This window comes from Primulina eburnea, chromosome 14, assembly GCF_022965805.1.
Source record: "Primulina eburnea isolate SZY01 chromosome 14, ASM2296580v1, whole genome shotgun sequence".
In the NCBI taxonomy this organism is placed as follows: domain Eukaryota; kingdom Viridiplantae; phylum Streptophyta; class Magnoliopsida; order Lamiales; family Gesneriaceae; genus Primulina; species Primulina eburnea.
In genome coordinates this window covers 1942577-1968970 of record NC_133114.1, presented here as the reverse complement: position 1 = coordinate 1968970, position 26394 = coordinate 1942577, and the positions used below count along the sequence as shown (strand labels likewise).

The following is a 26394-nucleotide window of genomic DNA, read 5'->3' as shown; positions in this document are numbered from 1 at the left end:
TTTAATATTTTATTAAATTCATAATCCAAAATCCCCAATTTATTTGCATTTTACTCAAAAGGAATTATCTCCCGTTCCCTGTGGATTCGATCCTACTCACCATTACACTACTTTTATTTAAAGAGTAGAAATTTAAGTTTAGTGACACAACGACATCACACCATTATTCGTACTAATGACGAGACTTGAACGTAGACCTGAGAATTACATATATCGGACAAATAATATACGAAAAAATAACTAAATCTATCTATATAAGTTAAGAAAACTACTCACAATCAGCGAGATTCGAATATGAGTCCAATAAATCTCAAGATCTCAAACCTGATACCATTGGACCAAACTATCGCTGTCATGCGTGTTTCTTTTATTTGATCTATTATGTCTCTTTTTATTTGTGTTAATTATACTAATTTTCTGTGAAATTTTTAAAAGACTTAAAATCTATTAAAATATTAATAAACTGGCATATATTTTATTTTAAATCAAATACATTTCTTTTTTAGTTCTAAAAAGTAAAAACTCAAGATATTTATCTAGGGTGATATATTGTATCATCATGAATCGTATCGAAAAAATCATATTATATATTGTTGTTGTGTCCAAAAAATATTCTTTGAAGCCCATAACCAGAAGCCCAAACATTATGGCCCAAAAAGAGTTGCAGTTCGGTCCAAGAAAGCACGATGACAGAAGTTTAGCCATGACCCAACGTGAGTGGTTGTGGAATGTGGTTGAAACTTTCATGTGGAGCGTTACAAAAGCAGTAGGAAGGATCAGAAAGAGGTCCCCGACAAAATCATCCAACAAATCTTTAGCAAAAACTCTGCAGAATTCTATCATTAATTGTTCCCTCATTTCTCATTTTCCAAGCAGTACAATATATTTTCTTATTCTTTCAACTTTATTGTAGATTATTGATCAAAATTCATAACAACTTATTTAAGTTTGATGTTGTCCATGGATTCTCTCTATAATTCCTTTATTTTCCTCAGTTTATACGTTTAATTTTAAAGTCATTTCGAAGGAGTTAGAACTTACGACTGAATCGAGACTCGCAACGTTTGATAAACGAAGTCGGATTATTTCACAATTTTGGCACGAACACGTGCCTGGCACGCCCACAAATTTCGTGATAAACAAGTTGGCACGCCCAGTGGGATTCAATGCCTCCAAAGCGTACTGAGAAGAATGAGAGAATTCCTCCATCACAGGGGAAAGGTCATCGCTTACAGGAAGAAGAAACTGATGCAGATGGAAGAACTGTTGATAGACTTGTTCACCAGTTCGAAGAGGAGACTATGAAGGAAGGGGTTGTCTTTTCTGGTGGTGATGGACCTTCAACAAACTTCATGTGGACTATGGAAAAGAATATCCGCAGTGATCTCAGAGAAATGACCCAAGCTTTCGCTACTGTTATGATGGAATTTGTGGCAGAGGTGAAAGAATGGAGGAAGTCAGCAAAAGGAGAGTTTGTTAAATCAGAAAATGATAAACTTAATTAAAGAAGCGTACACTAAACTATTTAAAGATCAAGGCCAAGGATCGGTGATTCCTCAAGCAGGTGAAATAGCCGCTTGGGAGAAGCACTGATTCCTGAATCTGCCAAGGAAGGAAGGTACACTCCTCCACACAAAAGGGATGAGGAATTGGGGTTAAAATTCCAAAATTGCAGTAACAGTAAACAAATGGCTGGTAATATGTTCTCTGTGACGTCTCATAACTTACATCCAGGGTTGTACGGTGATGGGGGAATGCATAGATATTCAGTGACAGCTTTGGGAAATAACACTCGGGGGGGCAATCTATTCTCCTCACCAGTTACAACAAACTCCAGTGTTGGATTTTGAGATGGTACGTGATGTTACTCAAGAGTTGTATGGCCCAGGAGTGAGGCCAATCAACCGACCAGAATTTCATAAACCGTATCCTGATATCGTGGATCGTGACAATCCTTATCCAAGAGTATACCGCATTCCAGACTTCACGTTATACTCTAGAGAATACGGTCAATCTAGCGTGGAACATGTGGCGAGGTTTACAATACAGTGTGAGGAACTAGCAAATTTGGATAACTTTTCCAACTACAAGCTACGTTTGTTTCCCAATTCGTTGACTAGTACTACATTTACTTGGTTTGCCACACTACCTCGGAATTCTATTATGACTTGGCATGACATGGAACGCCAGTTCCATACACAGTTTTTCAGAACAGTACCTAAGATCAGTATAGCAGAATTGTCGAGAGTGGTCCAGAAGTCGGGAGAATCTGCTAATGAATTCATTTTCGAATTAAAAAAATACGAGGAGTAGGTGCAAAGTTTGCATTCCAGAATCAGAATATGTGAAGATGGCTCAGCGAGGACTTGGCTTTGAGTTGAGAAAGAAATTTCAAGGGATGGAATTCCGCGATTTTTATGAGCTTGCTGCCAAGGTATCAGAGTATGAGGAATTATTGTGTGAGGAAAGTCATAGAAAGAAGTCTACTGTTGGCTCTTACTTCCAGGAAGTTGAAGAAGTCGTCTTGGCGGAAGTGGTGAATTCTGGATCACGTACAGTCCCGTTGTTAAAGCACAAGAATGAAGAATTTCCCAGAAAAATGGTTCTCTTGTTCAAACGCCTTATACCTTTGATGCATCAAAGACATAAGAAATTTTCGATCATTTGATGAAGTAAAATTCATAACCTTCCCCCCAGATCATAATGTACCAACCAGAGAGGAAATCAGAGGAAGAGATTAATGTAAGTATCACAATTCCTTCAGCCATAATATTAATGCTTGTTGGGCTTTCAAGTATGTCTTGCAGGAAAGAATCAACAAGGGAGTCCTGAAATTTCCCGAGAAAAAAGAAACAATGATAGTGGATGAAGATCCTTTTCCCCCGGTAGCAAATGTGATTGTGAGCAATACTGACTTGCGTTTCTTAATCAATGAGAGGAGAAGGAGTGGAGATGAGGACATGTCCATTGGGCCAAGATTTACTTTAAAGAAGTGTTGGGTGCCTCGGAAAATGATGTTTGAGGTTAAGGAGAAGAAAGCAGAAATTTTTCATGAAAAAAACTGCTATTACAGAGGGAGTGGTGTGCATTATAGTGGGAGGAATATGAAGTATGCTAGGGAATCTATGGCCAAAAGGCCAGAGAACCAGTACCTTAGAAGGAGCTCGTTTCCTAGGTTGACGAATGGTGAGAGAAGAAAGGACCCACAGTTGATTCAGAAGATAATACAGAGGCCAGCACCTCTAAGATCTGATGAAAAATATGAAAGGAAACCTCGTTTTGTTGTTCTTTCCAGAGCAAACTCCGACGGTATATGAAAACGGGTAGAACATCAAAAGTTCCCAAAACCTCTTTCTCGGACCAAACGACGTGTGTTGAGAGAAAAAGATGTTGAGCGCAGATCTAAGATGGAGGATTCTTTCAAAGAGAACAAAAATTTGGGAGGAAGGCTACTGAAGATAATGAGGAAGAAGGTGATGACTTGCTGTTGGTGGAAGACAGTAACATGGTCAAGAAAGCTACCTTCAAGGTAGGGCAGATTCTTGTCTCATTTGAGTGTGCCACAGGATCATTAATGTTACTAGATAAGTTCAAATGCAAAAGAATGTTTGGGTCTGGTGGATTTATAGGAAATAAAATTGCTACAGATTCCGTCCAGAATAATGTATCAAAATATTGTACTGGAGTTCTCGTTGATGAAGAGAAAAGAGTGGTTATGACGAAACCTACCAATGAAATGACTAAACATATCAAACCACTTTATATCACAGCGCATGTTAATGGAAAACATATATCTAGATTATTGATAAATAGTGGATCTGCTATCAATATTCTACCCCACAAAATTCTGCAGAAGTTGGGGAAAGGTGTGGAAGAATTGATTCCAACAGAAGTCTCTATGACAGCTTTTACTGGAGAATCCACCAAAACCTTGGGAGTTTTACCAGCAAATATTACTGTAGGGTATCGATCCTCTATGTCAGCCCTTTTCGTAGTCAATTCTAGTGCTAGCTTCCATGCTTTGTTAGGGAGGGATTGGATTCATTCCAATCACTGTGTACCATCATCCATGCACCAATTATTGTTAATGTGGAAAGGGGATGAGGTGGAAGTGATACAGGCTGATTCACAGCCGTATCAATCTAATTCCAATGCCGTGGAAGCTAGATATTATGATGGAGCTTTTGGTCCAATTAAGTTTCGTAACTACAAGGTGAATGGACAACCAAGAGCATTGTATATGGAAACTCAAAAAGTTAAATAAGCAGTTGAGAAGGTTCTCAAACCTACTGCCATGGTTTCTCCTAGACTCAGAGGCAATGATCATGGAACTTGAAATTTTGGATGAGTTGAGAATGCAAACGTATAATGTTATGATGCTTCAGAAATCCAAGGTGCCTAGAAATTACAATAAACGCGTGAATAAGAAAATATTTGAGGAGGGAGACATGGTTTGGAAGGTGATTCTACCCCTCGGATCCAAAGACAAGGAATTCGGCAAGTCGCCCAACTGGGAAGGGCCGTTCAAAGTTCATCGAGTTTTAGATGGAAACACATATTGGTTGGCAAGTCTGGATGGAGAGCCACATAAAAAGTGCATTAATGGCAAGTATCTGAAGCATTATTATCCCAGTAGTTGGGTAGGGATGTCAGAGACAAAGGGTTCATGAAGCTAGATGCGAAGGAGATTGGTACAGAGTAGGCTAGATGGCCACTTTGTTTGAATTTGTCATATTGTCTTGTAAAGAGTTTCTATAAATATGTGAGGAATAGGCTTTTAAGCCATTCATTTCTGAAGTTTGGAAATAATGATGGAGCATTGTGAATAAATAAAGTGAGTGCTCATGGAATCCGATGTAGTTGATGTATTTTGAGAGGAATATTTGTTGTGTTAGTTGGCCAAATCCGTGACAAAGCGAAGTTCATTTAGTGCAGGTCTTGAAACTTTGTTGAGCTTTATTTGAAAAAATGTGGTTTGGCCGTTCATTGGGAATATGTGTTGATTTGCGTTGGTTTGCGTCGTTATGAGATGTTCACTTTTTAGAAAAAAATTGGCAGAGTTTTCTTTGTAAATATAGTACGCCAAAAATGTGAATACCTGCAAACAAACCCCAAGCAATAGATATCCAAACAACATTATATTCCAACAGCAAAGTTGAGTTCTAGTCATTCATCAACATTCACGAAACAAAAAGAACTTGCCAAATCATGGCAAACAAGTGCAAAAAATTACAGCTATTGTCCCTAGTTTGCATGTTTTATTTTCTCTCAATGAGCATGACACTCCTTACGCATATGCTCAGCCGGTTGCAGAGATATTCATCAAAGCTTGGTAATTTTGATTGGCCAGCGGCACTACCACGAGGAATTTTCATCTTTATTGGTCTTTAAGGTATTTACTTGTATTGGCCTTTGAGATAAATCCTCGATTTCTCCAACGATATTCCTGCTAAATAAATGGAACCAAGTGATGAATAACGAAGTGTTGCTCAACAAACTATGAATACTCAAATAATAATGCAACATTATAGCGAGGAAGAAGAGCATCTACTAAGCAGGATGGAAGATGACCAAGTGAATAAAAGTTGAGTGATTTATACATACCTCATTTCCATCTTCTGAAATCTATCAGACTTTACCATCTCAATCAGAGCTAATTTATATAGTGCTAGCTAATGATTTGGGTAAAAGAAGAGCACTTCGTGTGGTTGTGTTCTCAATATGAAGATTACAAAAGTTGCACTAGCCATAGGCCAAGCTCTGAATATGCACAGCAAGGTAGCCGCTTTGTCGAAGTGCAACACCCATTATTACTTACCAAAAACTCATTCAGACTTATGCACAAACACCTTGAGTGCATCATGAAATTTGACATATTCTACAATGTTTTTGTCATGAAGAAGTAGAAAAAATGTAGAAATCTACCTGCTCTTTTGAGATGATACGGCTGGATGCAAATGACTTTGAGGGTGGCAATTTAATTGAAAGTTGAATGGTGTCCAGGTCACTCCACGATCCGGTGGCAAATTGCGAATAATCGATAACTGGTAAGTGAGAACACAATGAAGGAATCAAAGTTTGTTTATGTAAAGGCGAAATTTTGAAGATTGATGTGGGTTTGGGCTTGTCTATTTGAAGGAGGAATGAAAGGAGTAGAAAATAAGAATTCACGTCAAGGGTTGTTATTGGACAAACTCTGAAGGGTACTGTGATACAAAATATGGCCTCCATGCCAAGTTTTGAATATGGGCCAAAGTGGGATAAATATATAATTAGTCAAATTGGCTCACTGGCCAAATTGACTACGGGGGGCAATTGTTGTGTCCAAAAAATATTCCTTGAAGCCCATAATCAGAAGCCCAAACATTTTGGCCCAAGAAGAGTTGCAGTTCGGTCCAAGAAAGCACGATGACAGAAGTTGAGCCATGACCCAACGTGAGTGGTTGTGGAATGTGGTTGAAACTTCCATGAGGAGCGTTACAAAAGCAGCAGGAAGGATCAGAAAGAGGCCCCCAACAAAATCATCCAACAAATCTTCAGCAAAAACTCTGCAGAATTCTATCATTGATTGTTCGCTCATTTCTCATTTTCCAAGCAGTACAATATATTTTCTTATTCCTTCAACTTTATTGTAGAATGTTGATCAAAATTCATAACAACATATTTAAGTCTGATGTTGTCCATGGATTCTCTCTATAATTCATTTATTTTCCTCAGTTTATATGTTTAATTTTGAAGCCATTTCAAAGGAGTTAGAACTTACGACCGAATCGAGATTCGCAACGTTTGATAAACGAAGTCGGATTATTTCACCATTTTGGCACGAACACGTGCCTGGCACGCCCGCAAATTTCGTGATAAACAATTGTATTGAAAATTTCGATATTAAATATTTATATCGATACTGTACCAAAAATTCTTGGCATACCGATATTTTCGACATCGAAATTTTTGTTATGTATAATTAACATATTTATTAGACTGAAATATTGTGGTATACAGAGATTTCGGTATGATATTGAAATATATAATTTTATATCGAAAAAATATCTTATATTTTTAAAAAAACTAGCTATATATTTTAAAAAAATTAACTATATTTTTTAAAAATATTATATGTTTTAGCTCAGGCAAATTTATCCAGAAAGAGTCGAGTTTCCTTTGATACAGGAAACAGATATCCAGATCCAAGACAAACCGATTTTACAGAGAAATCAAAGTCTTAGACTGGAATCAAGAAGACTATCTTTTCAAGGTGATAGAATTACAAGTTACAGATGGGATAAAAAGTCTGTCATAGAAATCCAACAGGAGCTAAAAAGCTTTTCTACGATAGGAAAGCTTAGATGCACAGAAGGGTGGAAGGAAGTAGAGATAGTATTTGATATTACAAAACAAAGGAATCAATTTCCTTGTAATACCATATACTATTTGGAACAACCTACGATATGAACTTACCAAGGACTGATTAATATCGGAGAGTTGGAAGTTCATATTCAAGGAATTCCAGGAAAAGAATCAGATCGACTGATTCTCGGATTAGAGTTTCTCGAGGAACATAAACCTTGGAAACGTCTAGAGTATGGAATGGAGTTTATGGCAGAAGATAAGATGTGGAAAGTCCAATGACCACAAGTCCATTCTCCATATACATTCCGATAGGAATGTTATATGAACAATATAAGGCAAAATACTTTGCTGCTTATATTGATTCAGGTGCTGGAATCTGTACAGCAAAACGAGGAGTTTTTTCAAATAATTTGGAAGAAGAATTACCCAAGATTGCTGGAAGAGATTTTTCCAGAAGAATCTTAATCTTATGTAAAGGGATTAAGATGACTGAAATCATGATTGGCGGTGCTGGACAAACACCTTGGTACAAGGTAAAGACACCACCAATTTATTTCATGATACAGGTGCTGACATATTGTTAGGAAATAATTTCCTACAAATGTTCAAGTCCTATACACAAGAAAATGAGACTAGAAGATTAGTGTTCACAACACCATGTGCTCACAAAATTATAGTCCAGAGACTTCGAGAGGCATTTTACAGAAAATTGCCAATCCAGTTTCGCAGCAAGCGTGGTGATTCAGGAAAACTTCTGAACCCAAAAATGAAGGATTCTAGACGGTTTGGAGAAACAATGCTCCAGTTGAGAGCAGATAAGAAACTCCAACCAGAAGATATAGAATGCCTTAAGATAACTCTACAAACAAATGAAGTAGAGTTCGAATCTAAGGTATCATTGGAAGATGTCAAGAAAAGGATCAGAGAAAATTACAATGAAGATCCCTTGGCATGGTGGGACAGAAATCAACTCAGGGCTTGCCTTAAGATTAAGGAAGGCAAAGAGTATGAATTTGTCCGTTGTAAACCTATTCCAATGAACATCATTGATCAAAGGGATATGCAGATTATAATCAAGGAACATTTGGATCTTGGTTTGATCAAAGCAGGTATGTCACCATATAGCAGTCCAGGTTTTCTGGTAAGAAATCATGGTGAAATTAAACGAGGTAAATCCAGATTAGTTATTAATTACCAAGAAATTAATAAGATTCTGGAGTTTGATGGGTATTTTATACCAAGCAGAGAACATCTAATCAGTTGCATACGCAATGCACAGATATACTCTAAATTTGATTGTAAGTCCGGATTTTATCAGATTCGGATGGAGGAAGGAAGCAAGAAATTCACAGCTTTCTCAACACCTCAAGGACATTATATTTGGGAAGTATTACCAATGGGATTGGCTAATTCACCACAGATATTTCAAAGAAAAATGGATAATCTTTTTAAAGATTATTTTAAGTTTATGTTTGTTTATATTGATGATGTTTTAATAGCATCCAAAGATATGAATGAACATGTTAAACATTTGGAGATTTTCTCTAATGTTTGCAAGAAAGAAGGACTGGTTTTATCTGAAAAGAAAGCAGTCATTGCTACAAGAAAGATTGAATTCCTCGGAATTGAAATCGATGAGTCAGGAATAATTCTGCAAGAACACATAGTGGAGAAAGTGCGGAATTTTTCAGAAAGTCTCAAAGACAAGAAACAACTTCAAAGTTTTTTAGGAGTTGTTAATTTTGCTGGGATGTTTATCAAAAACCTAGCAAAACACAGGAAGATGTTCAGTCCATTATTGAAAAAAGATGCTAGATTTATATGGACAGACGAACACACAAAAGGACTTATCCATTTAAAGGAGGTTTGCAAAAATCTTCCGAAAATGGCTATTCCTCAAGATGAAGATGATCTGGTATTATATACTGATGCCAGTGGCCATTGGTGGGCAGCAGTTCTTACTAAGCTCACACCAGATGGAGAACAACCATGCAGATATTGTAGTGGATTATTCTCGGATTCAGAAGCCATAAGATGGCATATCAACGAAAAAGAATTTTATGCAGTAAAAAGGGCTTTTGAAAAATGGCCATTATTTCTACTTGCAAAGAAATTCACTTTGAAAGTTGATAACACACAAGTTAAAGCTTTTTTAAGGAATAGAATTGAGTCTAAACCTGAGAAGGCTAGATTATTACGATGGCAAGCACTATGTCAGAATTATATTTTTGATATTGTGATAATTAAATCTCATGAAAATATTCTTGCAGATTTTTTAACAAGAGATGGACAGCATTGACATAGATGCTATTATCAAGATGCAGAGGCATTTGAGGGAACACCTTGAAATGCTTCAAACCGAGTTTAACAAGTTAGCTGTAAACGCAGAAGTTGCGGGAAGGCTACAACAAGATGATAAGATAATTGTCTCTGATCGAATTACAGGGTGTTTACAGGCATATACTCAGTTATGGTCTGTAATGCAAAGGCCTATCCTCCAAGGCATTGAGAAACCACTGGTTTCCCAAATGGAGAGTTTTCGAGTACAGGACTCTATACCTGTAGCGGGGGATTCAAATACCCCTTGCACAAGTGTTAAGTCGGGATCATTACGAGATGAGTCGGCTGAAACAAAGATTGAGACTCCTGATCCTTATCTTGAGTCCTCAAGTCAACCCTTCACCTCGGGGATTGAAGAGGGAGATATCAACCTTAGGCCTCGTATTGACAAAGGCAAAGCTAAGGTTGATACTAATGAAGGTGTAATTTCTCCATTTCAGGTTTATCAACAAAATTGGGAGAAATTAAAAACAAGAATTGGCATTAACCTAGCTACCAACATGGTTGATGTTTCAGGAAAATATCCAAGGGTATGGATGAAACAAAATTCATATCCAAAGGAGGTCAAGGCATGGTATGAATTCGGGGCTCTTGCCTCAGTTTATACTACATCACCCAGCTTTCCAGAAATATCAGGTCTACCAAAGTGGATCCAGGAAGCTGTTCACGAGACTTGGGCAAACAATGATTATTTGTCCAGAGGAGATGTTTTGGAGCTATACTTCTTTAGTGCAGCACCAGAACCTGCAGGAAAAGGCTCCCATGAAGCCTTTCATTTCATTAAGTTAAGGAGGCCGGATACAAATGTTCAAAAAATTTATCAAGGACCCTCCGACAGAAGAAACACCCCTGGTTGCTTCAATTACTGAAGATGATATTTCTACCAGAAGAGCTTGGGGTTTATGGGTCTGTCTTACTGAGATGGACAAAGTCAAGTTTCCGTTCAAATTTTACAATCATTCAGTGAACGGATCATTCCTGTTAAACACCATGACAGGAAAAACTACAAGTTTTGCAGAAGATTTATTCGAGAAAAAGAGAAATCTTTTGTGAAATAGCAAGCTGCCGGCTAGTAAAGAGACTCGCCGAAAATTCTGTAACATGGCACACATAGGAAGATGGTCAGAAAACATCTGCCTTGAATGCCAGAACCAGAAGGAACCAGAATTCGGTAAAGGATTCAAGCCGAGATCTGATCGGAAACACTTTACCGATACAAGTACAAGTGGGGATGGACCACATTCACGTTTTCCTCGAGGAAGTCGAAAGCCAAAGATTCCTCGACAAAGTTAAAAAGAACATGTGAGCATCCCACCAAGAAAAAGGACCACCATGTGAAATAACATGTGAGTGGAATTCAAGGACCACCAATAATCGGTGGAAAAGGAACAAGGACCACCAATAATAGGTGGAAAATGACAAAGGACGCTGGATTCCTTATCTTTAAAGATAAGAAAAATCTAAAGATGAGAAACTGGACCCAAATAAATCTATAAATAAGATAAAACGGGAACCAGCAACTCACACCAAACTTAAACCGAAACTGGAAACAAAATGTATTTCGCATATCTCAGAGTTTCCAGGAAAAGGATTAAGGGAACAAGAAAAGAGCTGAAAAATTTCAAAGAATATCAAAAGAAGCTCAAAGAAACAGGAAGAGAAATACAAGCTGATCTGATCCAAGTGCATATAAACTATTTATGCAGGCAGATAAAATTGCAAGAAATGACTGTTTCTAGATTAATAATCTAGAAGAAGACAAATCAAGAAAGATGGAGGGACCATCTTAAAAGGACCACTCAACCACCGCAGGGTCCATATGCAAGCTGGAAAGGCTTATCAAGATTTGAAGTCCGAGTTTCAAATCCGAAGAAGCCTTCTATAAATAAGGAAGCAGAAGGAAGATGAAGGCATCGATCAACCTATTCATTTTTCTTCCAAATCATTTGTAATATTTTCAAGTTTATGTGTGTAGTAAGTTCAGCTACTGTGAGTAGCTAAACAAGTTTCTCCTCCTCTACAGGAGGTTACTATGTAATAAATAAATGTTTGTGTTTGAATAAAAGAGATCTTTTGCTCTAGCCCCTCTCATGTATTATTTTCAAAAATTCTATTTTATACTGTACACTCTAAGGTAGGAAACTAATTAGAGTTGTGCCAAGTGCTGCTGAAGGAATCTACGTCAGTAACCATCGGTTGCGATCGCGTGGTTGGGCTGTGAGGAGCAGTCTGTAAAATACGGTGGATATAACCCGGTGGTACTCCGGTCAAGAGGTATAAGATTTAATTTATTTTACGGAAGCATGATGGGTCATTATTTGAAAAAGAAAATTCAATTATTTAAAAATGGATAAGAAGGGTATTTTAGGAAATTGGGTACCAAAACCAAAGTTTATAAAAGTTGGGTACTGATACACAAGTTGCCCTTGAATGATTCTCTTGCTATCAATCAACGAACTTCGGATGAGGCAGTCTAGTGTGCTATTTTTCTAATTACAAGTATAATATTGTTTCAGAATATAAAAATATAATATAATGATTTGTACTACTTACGAGACTTGAATATAGACCCGAGAATTATATATATCGGATAAATAAGATACAAAAAATAATTAATCTACCTAAATAAGTTACAAAAACTACTACTAATCAGAGATACTCGAATATGAGACCAATAAGTCTCAAGACCTCGAACTTGAGACCATTGGACCAAAGGATCGCGGGCATATGTGTTTCTTTTATTTGATCTATTATGTCTCTTTTTATTTGGGTTAATTATACTAATCTTTTGTGAAATTTTATAAAAGACTTGAAATCTTTTAAAATATTAATAAACTAGTATAAATTTTATTTTAAATAAAATACATTTCATTTTTTGTTCTAAAAACTCAAGATATTTATCTAGGGTGATATATCGTAACGAAAAATACATATAAGAGTGAGTCTCATGTAAGACCGTCTCACGGATCATAATCTATGAGACGGGTCAACCCTACTCATATTCACAATAGAAAGTAATACTTTTTCATAGGTGACCTAAATAAGAGATCTGTCTCACAAATATGACCCGTGAGACCGTCTCATACAAGTTTTTGCCTACATATAATATATTGTATAGAAAATTTCGATATTAAAAATATTTATATCGATACTGTACCGAAAATTTCTCGGCATACCGATATTCTCGGCATCGAAATTTTCGGTATGCGTAATTAACATATCTATTAGACTGAAATATTGTGGTATATCGAGATTTCAGTATGATTTTGATATATACAATTTTATATCGAAAAAATATCTTATATTTTTAAAAAAAGTAGCTATATTTTAAAAAAAATACAATATTTTTTAAAATATTATATGTTTTTTAATTTAGATATATTATATTATTATTTCAATATTTCAGTATATATAAAAAAATTCAAATTTCATATTGTTATTGTAACGAAAATTTCGATAAATTCGATATTTTTATAACCTTGATGTGCCAAAAATTCAATATTTTTTTCCATCTTTTACATTCATCCCATATAATGGAGGTTTTATCCTTGTTTTTTTAAAAACTGAAAATACTATTAATTTTATATATGATGTTTTTTTATATGTATTTAAATCTTGAATCATACGTCAAATTTGAAATATTAATAAAATTTAAATTTATCGCGATAATTAATATTTTAGGATGTGACACGTGGCCACGCACTAAATCGAAGAATTTATTACCCCTTCCTCAGTGTGTGCCTTTTTCGATTCCTCCATTTCCAAAATTTGAAGCACCATTTTTTGACACACAGACATCACGCCCACCGCTTTCCTCAATCCTCTCCACCTGTCCCGCCTCATTCCCATCACACCCCCGGAACAACTGGGATTTTCCATATCTGCCACACCCTTGCCGTATATACAACCCAGTCCCCTCGACTCCCAGCCCATTTCGACGGATCAAGAAAATGGCAGTTTGTTTGAGAGTGCCTCTTCTCTGCATGCTTCTGGCTTTCTTTGCCGCCGCGAGTTCTGCCGCGCAGTTGGCGCCGACACCCGCGCCGGACTGCTCGACTTTGGTGCTGTCCATGGTCGACTGTCTGTCTTTCGTGACGGAGGGCAGCACGGCGACGAAGCCAGAGGGCCAGTGCTGTTCCGGGCTGAAGAATGTGCTCAAGACTAGGGCGGAGTGTCTCTGTGAAACGTTTAAGAACAGCGCGCAGTTGGGGGTGAAGCTGAATGTCACCAAGGCCGCGACTCTTCCCGCTGCCTGCCATGTTTCTGCTCCTTCTATCAGCAACTGTGGCCGTAAGTTTCATCATCGATTTTGACTGGATTCGGGAAAATTTTGCTTAAAATTTTTAACGTGTATTTTTTTCTTAAGATATAATGGAGTTCTTGTTATCTTTGTTTTACCCTTTTTGCAGTGAGCATTGGCTCTGGTGCAGCTCCAGGTACTCTCAGATCTGATCTTTTTTGTCAAGAAATTATACCCATTTTCAGTTTTGTATGCTAGAGACTTCACCGTTTTCTTATATCCTTTTAGATCTTTTTTAAGTTCCCCCTTCTGATAAAAATGAATTCTTTTTGTAATGTTAATGTGGTTCTGTGGTTTTTAATCGAAAATGGCAGACTAAAGATTATATCATAAGAATCCCACTTCATTTAAAAATTAATATTTTCATGTCTGCAATGAGATTCCGATTATCTGCCTAAAAAATTATGTGGGCTCGCTCAATTTGAAGACTACAAATTTATCTTTGCCCTCCTAATGAACCTATCCGTTGAAGGATTGCATTGAATTACGTGTATGATAGATATATTGCACTGAACGACCGATTTTAATGCCATTTCCAAATATGTCTTATATTATTACCCACACAAGAACTAAAATGGTCATCCAAACACGTGGGGTCTAACACATGATCCCCGCATAAAGAAAATTTTTCGAGCAATGATGGTGATTGAATCAATCACCGTCAGCACCGAGTTGTGCCGTTTTTATATGCTTCTTGGACTAGTGTGTCACAGAATTCATGTGAGTGATTGTATGGGAGGGCCGTCTATTACTGTGCTGCTTGCCATGTGTTCTTCTTTTCTTTGTTTTTGTTCCTTCTTTTTGTGCTCTTTTGGTTTTGAGGATTTATTTAGGCGGGTGGATTTGGTTGGGACAAGATCTTTGGTTTTGTCATACAATTGATTCTAGTCATATTAATACTCGTGCAAAACTAGTGCCTACAACATATGTTTGTCGATTTTGGTGCAAATACATGTCATTAGAAGTATTGCCCCTAGCCGACTTCTATGTTCATCCATGTTATGTTTTGCCAACATTAATCGTTAATACATTTCAAGATGGGAAGGATCGTGTGTATATTTCTTTATCAAGCAAGATGGACGTGATCCATATTATGAATGTAGATAATGCCGTATGAACGATGACTGGGTAGTTGATTTTTTCTAGCTTTAATGTGTTTCCTGGTAATATTTGAAGGTGTTATACTATACCATCATTACTTTGTTCGTTTTTACTGCTCACAAAGCTTATAACATGATACTGCATTGTTCTGTCACAGCTCTTTCACCTTTGGCCATATCTCCTAGTTCGGTTGCCGGGGCACCTACCACCAACATTGGAGTTAGTACAATTGCTCCTGCACCAGCTCCTCAAAGCTCGGGCTCGTCCTCATATTTACCCTCTGCCGAGATCTTTGTGCTTGCCACCATGGTTTTTACTGCCTCGTTTGCTATATTTTGAACATAATGTGGTCCTGTTTTGGAGACGAGACGCTTGTCGGAGATCGGTTCCATGCTTACTATTAATTAGCTGGAGTTGCTCCATGTTCTATTACCAGACTTCGGAGACAATTTAGACCTACTTTAGCTACTACCTGTTGGCATGATTATGATATATATTATAGACTCCTGTGGATGTTTTAGTTTTCCTTCGGTTTTTTTTTCTGTTTATAGTGCTTTCATGTGGCCTTTTATTTGATATGTCTATTTGTGTTCGGCTGTTTCTGGAGTAAAATCGGTTTTTTTTTCCCCAAAGAAATTTCTGATAACAAATGTCTTTGGATGCTTTTTATATAAATAAAATACTTAAATTGGCATAAGCCTGAAATTGTGGATATAAGATTGTTGCATTTGTTTCATTTTAAATTTTTGGGGAAATTTTTATTTTTTGCTAATTTATTAAAAAACAAAACTATATGCAATGAAATATACGCAAGACTACCTATATATAATGAGATATCAAAGCTAATATCTTTATTATATATATTTAATCATAAAATTAGCTCTCAACGTTTTTTTAAAAAAATCTATTTAATTTATAAGAATTTTTTTTTCCATTTTTATAAAAAAATAATGTTGTATGATATTATTTTGTCTCGAACTCTTGTGCGATAGTTACTGGTAATTCAGGCCAAGAACAAAAAACAGTAAAGAAAGATGGAAATTCAAATCACAACAACAATCAAGTTCCAAAATAAAAAGTAGTGCAAAATGTTCAAACAAGAAACTTGCAATACATATTTCTTTTTAATAATGTTATTTTCATTCCAATTTGTATTATACATACTTCACTTTACAAATAAAATTTTTTCTTGTTTTTCTATGAAGTGGAGTATGGATAATGATTGGGGTGCAAATAATATTGGTAATTTTTTTTTATTACAGTTATTTATTCCTTTACTAAGATTTCTTCGCATGATCTCTGGTAAGGGAGAATTATCATGGATATCTTCTGCCTAGGACAGAAGACTTGTTAGCCTTTTTGAAGCTTCTATGATATCTTCCCTGTGGCCAAATGCAGTAACTCTAATAAACTCTTTGCCTGCAGGGCCAAATCCGCTACCTGGAACTGTTATGATGTGTGTTTTCTCAAGAATTTCATTGAAAACATCCCAAGAATTCGACCCCGGAAAGTGAACCCAAAGATAAGGCGCGTTTACGCCCCCGTAAGCTTTTAATCCGAGGGATTCAAATGTTTCCAGTAGTATCTCTGCATTCTGTCTGTAGTGATCAACAAGAGATAGAACACCCTGGAAGTTGGGGACAATGTTGCTAGTCATGAATCAGTAAACTAAGGAAAGTGTCGTGTTTGGTGTCGAAAACTTACCTTGAAGCCTTCGGAGGACAAACTAGCGAGCCCGCCAGCCTGAGCTATCCGGGAGGCACCATTGAAGCAAGTGCATACAATACGGTTAAAATCGTTTATGACAGGAAAGCCATTCAAGTACAAGAGCTCCTCAGGCACCACTGTCCAACCAAGACGAACACCCGTGAATCCGGCTATCTTGGAAAACGACGAGATTTCAATAGCAACCTGTGGCAGTGATTACTACATTTTTATAAATCAAAGAATAAATTTTAGGAGGCCATATTTGATATCATTTATTTTACATATGATTTAACTGTGCTCTTTTGAGATTGCAGAAGCAGAACCAAATAAATTATGTATTGTTCTGTGTATCTCTTTTCGATCCAACAGGATTTTGATTGGGGGATGTGTTGACCTTTTTGGCTCCAGAGATTTCGTATATTGATCGAGGTCCATCGGTGACATAAACAGCGTAAGCTGAATCATATACGATAATTGATCCATTATCCTGCGCAAATTGCACTAGTTGTTCTAGTTGCTCCCGAGTAGCCGCGTGACCGGTTGGGTTGTTGGGGGAGCAGAAGAATATAATATCCGTTCGTTCGGTTTCCCTGAGGTTGGGGAAGAAACCATTCTGAGGGCCACATTTCATGTACTTGATGTTCTGATACCTCCCTGATTCAGTATCCACATCACCTGTCTGTCCAATTATGACACTTGAGTCTAGATAAGCCTGTTTCCATAAGGGAAGAAACTTTAAGGAACAAGTTATAGCAGGATCTTGATGCAAAACCAAGATGTTGTAAAAAGAGCTATAATCACCGGAAAAATCGGATCTTGAATCGCTATGGACATGTTCGATCCAAATAGCAACTACAAGAAAACACAACCATAAGTTCACAATGGGTGTTTCTCGCCTCAAAGCACATTCAGCCTTAGGCCGAAACACTAGTCAAGGCTCGGCCCTTGAATAAATTGTGCCTTTGTCTGTTTACTATGGTTTCAATAAACAAAGGAAAATGATACACCTCCAATCACTTGTGACGCTTGATATGTACCTGCAGGCGAGATATATCACATTGTGCACCATCTGATACAAAGACTTCTTTGTCCTTTATACCCATTTTCTTGTAAAATGTTTCTGCTATTGCCTTTCTAAGTTCCTGAGACAGGAATTTGAAAGCAAATGAACCTCATACGACTAGATGGATATAAAGGGCGATTTAGAAATTTACGCCAGTCGAAAAGCCGCAAAATGAAAGGTTTCCATTCGGCACTTTATTTATTTTTAATAAAGAGGTCTGCACACTTTTTACCTTGCTACCTTGTTCAGCTCCATACCCTCTATAACCTGCTGGTGTCGAAAGGTTGTGTGCATACTGCAACATAGAATATCAGAAGCAGATTTCATATGCTATACAGTAGAATATTTTGTTAACATTTTAAAATTATTTAATTGCTTTAGAAAAAACTTTATCCCTGTCCAAGATGGACACATAATATATTCAAGTCGAACATTTTGATCGCGCCTTGCATGTTAATTCTAGTTTGGTCTCGATAGTTAATGAAAATATATTTCAGGATATGTAACAGAAAACCTCAATATCAGAATTTGCTTGAACTTACATTAGCCATGCTTGAAGCTACAACTTCTGGTAATGGCTCTGTGGTGTCACCGATGCCAAGGCTTATAACTCTTGCATTTGGATACTTTTTGACGTGTTGCAGTTCACGTGCAGAAATCTGTGATACGGTTTCGATTCATGACGACCAAACCAAATAAATGAGAGACTTTCATGTGATCATTTGATGGTTAATGACTAGAATTATTATAAACACACAACTAAAAGTTACTACTGAGACGACGAAAAGAGGTGACGGAACGGTACTGAAGAATGAATTTCCTCAGTAAATCAATATATATAATGAAGATCAGTTGTAGCATGGTTTCATCGAAAAAGTGTGTTTCGCGTTACGGATCAAGCAAGTGAACTTATATTGTAGATGATCTATAGGTTGGTGAAAACTATCTGTAACAACCAATGCATGAATGAATATATAACAAAGAGCACCAACCTCAGGAAACAAATAGTTGTATTGAAGCCTCTCCAACTTTGGATTACGAACAACTTGTGTGTGATAGAAGTTAACTGCAAGAACAAGCCAAACTCTTAAACCTAATGAAATTCTTGTAACTTATCCCACAAAAGCTTGCTGATGTATACCTTTCCCATTATCTTCTGTTTTGATACTGCATGAGAAAAAGTTGGCATGAGAGCATTATTACAGAACAAAGTGGTTAATAAAACCAAATGATTAGGCAAAAAAAATTGGTGCCAAGTCAAACGCATTACCTAGATTTAGGCTGAAGAAATGTTTTACAAGGCATTAAACCGAAAGATGAAGCCTTGAACATGTTTTTCCTTGTAACTTAAAACTATGTTGGCACTCTAAGTTTATTGTCTGAATATAGTATAGTCAAAGGATAATGAGCATAGTACTGCAAGAGAAGGGGATATTTATACTCTTACGAATCAATATAATTTAATGAAATTTTGTCACAGTCAACTTGCATACATGCATGATGTCAATACTAAGAGCATTGGGTGACACTGACCTCTGATATGCTGGTGTCGTCCTATTGATACTGCTTATGCTATACTTATTATCTTATTCTCACACAATCCAGTCTCCAACACGCATTCAAAATAACACTTGTCAAACAGCTGTATCATTTACATAGTTGACTGGATAACCCCTTGATAATTTTTTTTTAAACCTTTCACACTGTAACGTACAGTGACATCATCATGCATATTATCCATCCAATCCTTTTATTCGCAAAGAAACATCACAGGAGTGTGAAACGATTGAGAATCTATTGCTCAGCAATGTCGTAATCCGCGGCATGCTTTCAGGAGAAGAGAATATAAGCCATGCAAATTGTATCATCTACATTTGATGCAAATGCAGCCAACAATAGAATTGATCACAAAAGTAAATACTCCATATATTTCTGAAATTTCAAAGGAATGTGTCTTTGTCTGCAGTGTCTTCCATTTCTTTACAGATAAGGGGGGAAAAGCAAAACTAGATTCTTAGTCCAAGTTCTGTATATAGACAAACAAACTAAAGGTGACATGTTTTTCCACAAAAAGCTTTTCCAAACTGATCAATCAAAGTACTAAGAATATAAGATGTCTGAACTCTAGTAAGCGTGCATGAATCTGTACATATACTAGATCAACATTCTTTTGAATAACAGATATCACACATGCCTAAATTTGTAGCCCAAAACTCGAACGTTGGTAATTTCCTACTTTTATAAACACATTATTCAAACTTCCATGAAAGTTCAGATCGATGACACTAGAAACTGCATAAAAATCTATGTCCTAACTCAGAACTATAACCAACAACCAAACAATAGCACATACTATCTTTTCTTTCAACTAATTTTTTTGGTTCACATCCTTATTTTGCCAGGAAAAAAAAAAGCAAAATACCATGGCTTTTTTCGTCAATATCGAGTTAAGGTCGTCCCTCATAGTGTTCGAGTCGGTAGAATAGGTGAACACTTAGCCAATAGTCATGAGTTTGATAACCTATCAATACTTTCTAACATGTCGCACATGATTTGTTCAGTACGATTTATTTGACTAGCGTAGTTTGCATATTATTGCGTTAATTCAAGATTTATTACTTCCATAGTCATAAAAAAAAAAAATATATATATATATATATATATATATATATATATTGACTTTGAGGCAGGTGAAAAGTCCCAAACTAATAATGCAATCTCTGAAAATGACGCGAATGGATGATAAAGCAAAATAGAAACATTCAAACAATTGAGAAGGAAAAAGCTGGAGAAAACGAAAGATCTCCACGAGCTTAAACATCTCCATATGTCAAAACGTGGAATTGACCTTTCAAATATATATGTAAAACCAAGAAATTTCAGCTCTTCATCAGACCAAGACCTATCTAATTAATGGTCGGATTAACGTTACACTTTTCCATTCAAATGAGACAAAAACAAAACAAAATCTCTGCATAAATTTTTATCCCGAAAACACAAATTCCCCAACTAAAAAAATACATTAAATCGCCAGACCGCGCTTACATATTTGCACCTACCCAAGAATGCATCATGCATGCATTGACTTCCAATTTCCCAGTATAAATATTGAAACAGAAAACGAATAAAGACTCAATCTTCACAAACAGAAGGGTTCACACTTCGTAAATTAAAAGAACAAATTTTAGAATAAAACCTGCTTGTTTTGACCACCTTGTGAAAAATCATATAAAAAGACTCATATTTTCACGCTTAAAGAAAACAGTGTCAATTCAAATTTGCACACGTTGTGCATATACTGAGTCAAGTCACATGTAAAACTAAGAAACCACGCAACAAAATTTCTTCCAACATTAAAATAATCGAAAGGGTTAAAATGCATTCAATGGCAGTAGTTATATAATCAGTACTGAGTCGTTAATAATTCAAGAATTTCATCATTAATCATACCTTTGAAATCTGACTGCGAGTGAAAAAAAATGACCGAAATTTGGAGTCAAAGAAATCCATGAGACAACAAGCTAGGACCGATACTTTCACGCGTGCATGAAAATTGGTGGATTATTATTTCTTGATTATTAACTCGTTCACACGAACACGATTTTGGATATTTCATACTTGAGATTTTGAGGAATACTGATGGAGAATTTGCGTTTCATGTAGGAAAATTATGGAAAAATTTATACGAATAATACTTTGAGCATGAAATTCCAATCTTACGATCGAATGAATGAGCAAAAGCATGCACCTTGGTGTATATATTTCTAAATTCTACGATAATCATAGTTATAAATCGTTATGTTATCGATTTAAATTATATTATTTCGGTTGCGAATATTTGACAAATGATTCAACACGAATTTTGATTTTAGAAAATGATGTTTATTTTTGTGAATTTTGTTTCATAATTGGGACTATATGTTTGTATCGACTATTATGTGTTTTAATTTTTGTGGTGCAACTCACCTTACACAGAGTACATCATTAAAGTTTTTTTATATATAAAAAATAAATCATTAATTATTCATAATTCTATAATGAAAAAATTTATTCATAATTTTAAGATAAATAGTTATTATTTTGAAATCACTTTCACTGTGTATATAGGCAAAAAATTAAAATTAATTATATATTATTACAATCATATTATTTAGATAAAAATAATAATTTATTGATATAATTTTTTTGGGTTTAAATTCTGGTTCTATGTTTCTACTCCATTTTATTTAAGACTTTTCTTAATTATAATATATATATTCAATGATAATGGATGTATGAGAAATTGCTTCCTCAAATAGTGGGAAATTGGTGAGAAAATTCTAATATCACCTTTTTCCAAGGCCATTTTTCTAAAGCTTGCAATTTCCAAAGTTCCGCAGATCAGTCACATCTTTTTTTTTCCCCTTGCTTCTCCCTCATTTTGTTTTAAATTTAATGATCTATAGTAATATTCAAATAGATTCAGCATATATACTATTTAAGGGGTTAATATATATGTATAAATTTGTGTGAGACGGTCTTACGGGTCATATTTTGTGAGACATATCTCTTATTTGGAATATCCATGAAAAAGTATAACTTTTTATGCTAAGAGTATTACTTTTTATTGTGAATATCGGTAGGGTTGATCAGTCTCACAGATAAATATTCGTGAGACCGTCTCACAAAACACCTACTCTTTTTGGCAAAAACTTGTGTGAGACGGTCTTACGGGTCGTATTTGTGAGACGAAGATCTTATTGTGAATATGGGTAGGATTACTTTTTATTGTCAATATGGGTAGTATTGACCCGTCTCACCACATGAGACCTACTCTTATTTTTTTGGGTAGATAAACCAAGTCCAAAAGGAAAACACTTCAGTTTATTTCTTAATTTTTAAAGATAAATAGAAATAGTAACCCTAAAAAATTTCCATGTAAAGATCGTTTCCTTCACGAGTACGTTCCGGTCTTCCTCGGTATCCATCTATAAAGATGGTAAGAGCCACGCACAGGCTTGTTGAAGTAGCTCAACACATTGCTATACGTCGAACCGATATATTGGCTTCTAAACATCAATTTTTTTTTAGAAATAGTTTTTTTTTTCCGAGGAGAATATATAACTTGAGTCTTAAACTCAGTTGGCTGATTGAGCCCGATTGTAGAAAAGCCCAAGGAATCACAAATCATTCTATTCTTAACCACTGTAGGAACCGGGCCACAGGCCAAGAAAAAGAAGCCCGCCCAGAAGGATACTCGGCTCCTTCCACAAAGTAGTAGTACAGACTTCCAAACTTCTCCGTATAAATAAATTCTCTGAATATTTGTTTAGCAGAGGGGTGTATTCATTTAGATTTTCAAAGTTTTTTTATGGAGTTTAAAAATCGAAAGATATTTAATCTAAACTTTTATATACTCTCTATAATTAAGTCCATTGATATTCAAAATAGATTTTGGTAGAATTTTAAAAAATCATTTGATATTCAAACTATTTTTTTTAAAAACTCTATAAATTATAACGATATCCAATATTTTCATTGGTTCTTGAAAAAGTAATCGAAGTATTATATACAATAATAAAAAATCTAAAAAATTTCTCCAAAATACACCAAAGATTTTGATGGGCTTTTCCATCCTTAAAATACTCACTCATCTCTTTCATTAACAGGTATGCTTGCCATGAAATTCTTGTATCATTATATGCAGAAATATGAGCAGAAAGACATGATGATTTGTTGTTCTTTTTGTATATCACGTGTATTTATATATGTACATTTTGAACACAATTGAATTCAAAATTTGTTTCATTATTTTACATCTCCTTTGAAAAGTAGAATTCAGTTTTGCATGATATATGGAGGAAAAGATATTTTAACAAAATGTATCTACTTGTTGTGAGGGTATTTAGTTTCCTTTGATAGATCTTTACCGACATCCCGATCGAAGTGGAAAATATTGTCTTTGATAGAGTTGAATTTTCATGTTCATCTTATGTCTCTTGACCGCCTAGAAGGAGAACACTGACTTCTGTTTTCTTGATTAGCTGGTTGAAAGAGTTTGATGCCCATTTAGATTCAAAATCTTTCTCTAATTGAATCTTATCTCATCTAAACATGCCTATAATGATTTCTTCTTCTGAGATATTCAAAGATCCAGGAAATTTAAAACTGGGATCGGAAGTGAGTGAAAAGAATTTCAAGCATATACACAATTTTATCCTTCTAACAATATGTGTATCCAGGTTAGATACCCATGGAGACATATCACCAAAATGATAAATAACATATGTGACTCGTGTCTTGTTGGTTTGGTTACATAGTTGTTAAAAGGCGAGAGGCAGCACAGCCGCAGGGGCGGAGCCAGGATATTGGTTCAGTGTAGACAAAAATATATTATAATTAATAAAGCAAAAAAAAAAAAACAATGATTAATCGACAGCTAAAAAAATGTGTCATAAAGTTTGAACACAAGTTACGCACAGTCAGTAGCATTGATAATTGATGAGAATACGTCAGAAAAACGACAAACAACAACGTGTACAAATCCGAAATCAAAACAACATATGATATAAAATATACGTTCGAAAAATAAGCATGAATTCATTATCGCTAAGAAAAAGCATAAAATTATAAAACAATTGAATGATCGACAAACATTGGACAAAAAAACGAACCTAAAATTTGGTAATATTTTGAATTTTTTTAGAGATTATGAAAGATGAAACAATAATTAAAATAAATTGGAATGATTCTTAATCAAAGTATATGACGTTCGTGACTCGAGAAGAGAAAACACATACAGAAGGTTATAGAGTGTATACTTGGATACTAATAACGTGTAAGAGTCTAAAATTTTGGGTCTACAAATTATTAAAGGAAAATTGGATTAGCTAATCATATAATAATAGCATACACAAATTAAAAATTTTAGACATAAATATATCTAAGGTGTCGGGAGACACAAATATATATAAACATATAAATTTTTTTTTGGCCCAGTGTGGGCTGATGCCTATACTGGGCCTATGATGGCTCCGCCAGTGAGCACAGGCGAGGACCCTGCGCCTGGTAACCCTCGCTGACCAAGCGCAACGATTCACTAAAGTGAATCCAGACACTCGCCTAGACTAACCTTGGAAGTTTAGCACGTTTGTGTGAATTTTTTAATTACTTGTTTAAAATAGTCCGAACACAAACCCTAACAACCCAACGACCCAACACCGGAATCAGAAGAAGAGAACTCTGAACAGAAGAACGGGGGAGTTCATCTACATCCAAACAACCAAAAAAAAATCGATTTTACATCTTTTGGATGAAGAGGGAGAAGAAACTAATATTGATCAAGAAAATGATGAAGTCCAATAAGAACACAAGTGGGGTACATGATGATTCGACGGAAGAAAATGAACTTGATTTGGATGATTGAAGAATTTTAATCATCAGTATCTTTATACAAATGAGTTGTGATTTTATTTACAAAATCTCTTCATAATACATAACAACCTATTATTCCGAAAGAATAACGAAACACGTGATAATAAGTAAATTATGTATAAATCAAAAAGTTATTTAATTAATATTTATTATGTGTATTCCAAAATAATGTCAATAAATTTTATAACGTGTCTTCTAATAAGATACTTACTTTCTTTAAAATTGGTTTAATCATTTCCATTACGGGAAATTTTATATTATCATGTATTCGTGAACTTTTTAATATAGAAGAAAATTATCACATTAATAATACGTCATAATTAAAATTTTGTACAAATAAATGAATAATATTTTTTACTTCTCGATTATGAAAGACATATTTCAAAGTGTCTTGTTGTTCTCGTTGTTTCCATATGTAGGTAGTTCATAACAACGAACAAATCTAAATTTAAACGAACGTTACATCTTGAAATGATTCAACTCATATATGGTGCTGAAAAGATGAGTAATTTCAAAATTCAATTTTGGAGTAGATAAATTTAGTAATATAAATAGAATAAACTTGATTTCTAATATAATATGCAACGTTGTATTATTTATAATTTTAAATTCAAATAAGACATCCCAAGGGACGATAATTATACATTTGATGCTTTGATAGAATTATATCATACATTAACTCTTTCAAATTATGAAATTCTCGAATTGCATGCATTGAGTGTCAAAAATTTGTGATTATTGAAGGTAATATACATGTTTATTGAGATTAATTTAATATCTATTTGAAACTCTTTTGAATCCATCTCTTTAATTTTTTTTGTACTCTCTTATTTGAATTTTTAAGAAGACAATTCAAAATATACAATATACATATGGTTTTGGAAGAAAATTACAACGTATTAATTTTTTCGAATTAAGGTAATTTTGAAATAATATGTATTTGAGATAAAAAAAAATATTATGATTATTAAATGCTAAATTAATGTTGGAAAACCTTGTTGTAATGATAACTTTTAACACTCAACCAATTTTATTTTTAGAAAAATTAAATAAACTATTTAAATATTGTATTTCTTTTTTAGTAAATAATTTAGGCAAAAATTACTTAAAATAGAAAAAT

General features: G+C 35.1%; 3 protein-coding genes across 3 annotated transcripts; 2 read left to right on the top strand and 1 right to left on the bottom strand.

The window, feature by feature from the left end:
* The first annotated feature begins 4319 nt into the window (after window positions 1-4319).
* LOC140812435 (uncharacterized) lies at window positions 4320-4670 on the top strand. Its single transcript, XM_073170695.1, has one exon. It carries the CDS (start codon window positions 4320-4322, stop codon window positions 4668-4670), a length of 351 nt encoding a protein of 116 aa, XP_073026796.1.
* Window positions 4671-13436: 8766 nt separating this feature from the next.
* On the top strand, window positions 13437-15616 carry LOC140812737 (non-specific lipid transfer protein GPI-anchored 31-like). Its single transcript, XM_073171097.1, has 3 exons — window positions 13437-13980; window positions 14100-14126; window positions 15249-15616. Exons 1-3 carry the CDS (start codon window positions 13641-13643, stop codon window positions 15428-15430), a joined length of 549 nt encoding a protein of 182 aa, XP_073027198.1. The 5' UTR covers window positions 13437-13640; the 3' UTR covers window positions 15431-15616.
* A 547-nt stretch (window positions 15617-16163) lies between these two features.
* Window positions 16164-19255, bottom strand: LOC140812362 (aminotransferase ALD1, chloroplastic-like). The gene is made up of 10 exons (XM_073170607.1): window positions 19132-19255; window positions 19003-19028; window positions 18854-18927; window positions 18404-18520; window positions 18094-18156; window positions 17836-17940; window positions 17600-17650; window positions 17193-17510; window positions 16796-17002; window positions 16164-16718 (listed from the first exon to the last, which is right to left on the bottom strand). Exons 1-10 carry the CDS (start codon window positions 19191-19193, stop codon window positions 16425-16427), a joined length of 1317 nt encoding a protein of 438 aa, XP_073026708.1. The 5' UTR covers window positions 19194-19255; the 3' UTR covers window positions 16164-16424.
* Window positions 19256-26394: the final 7139 nt, after the last annotated feature.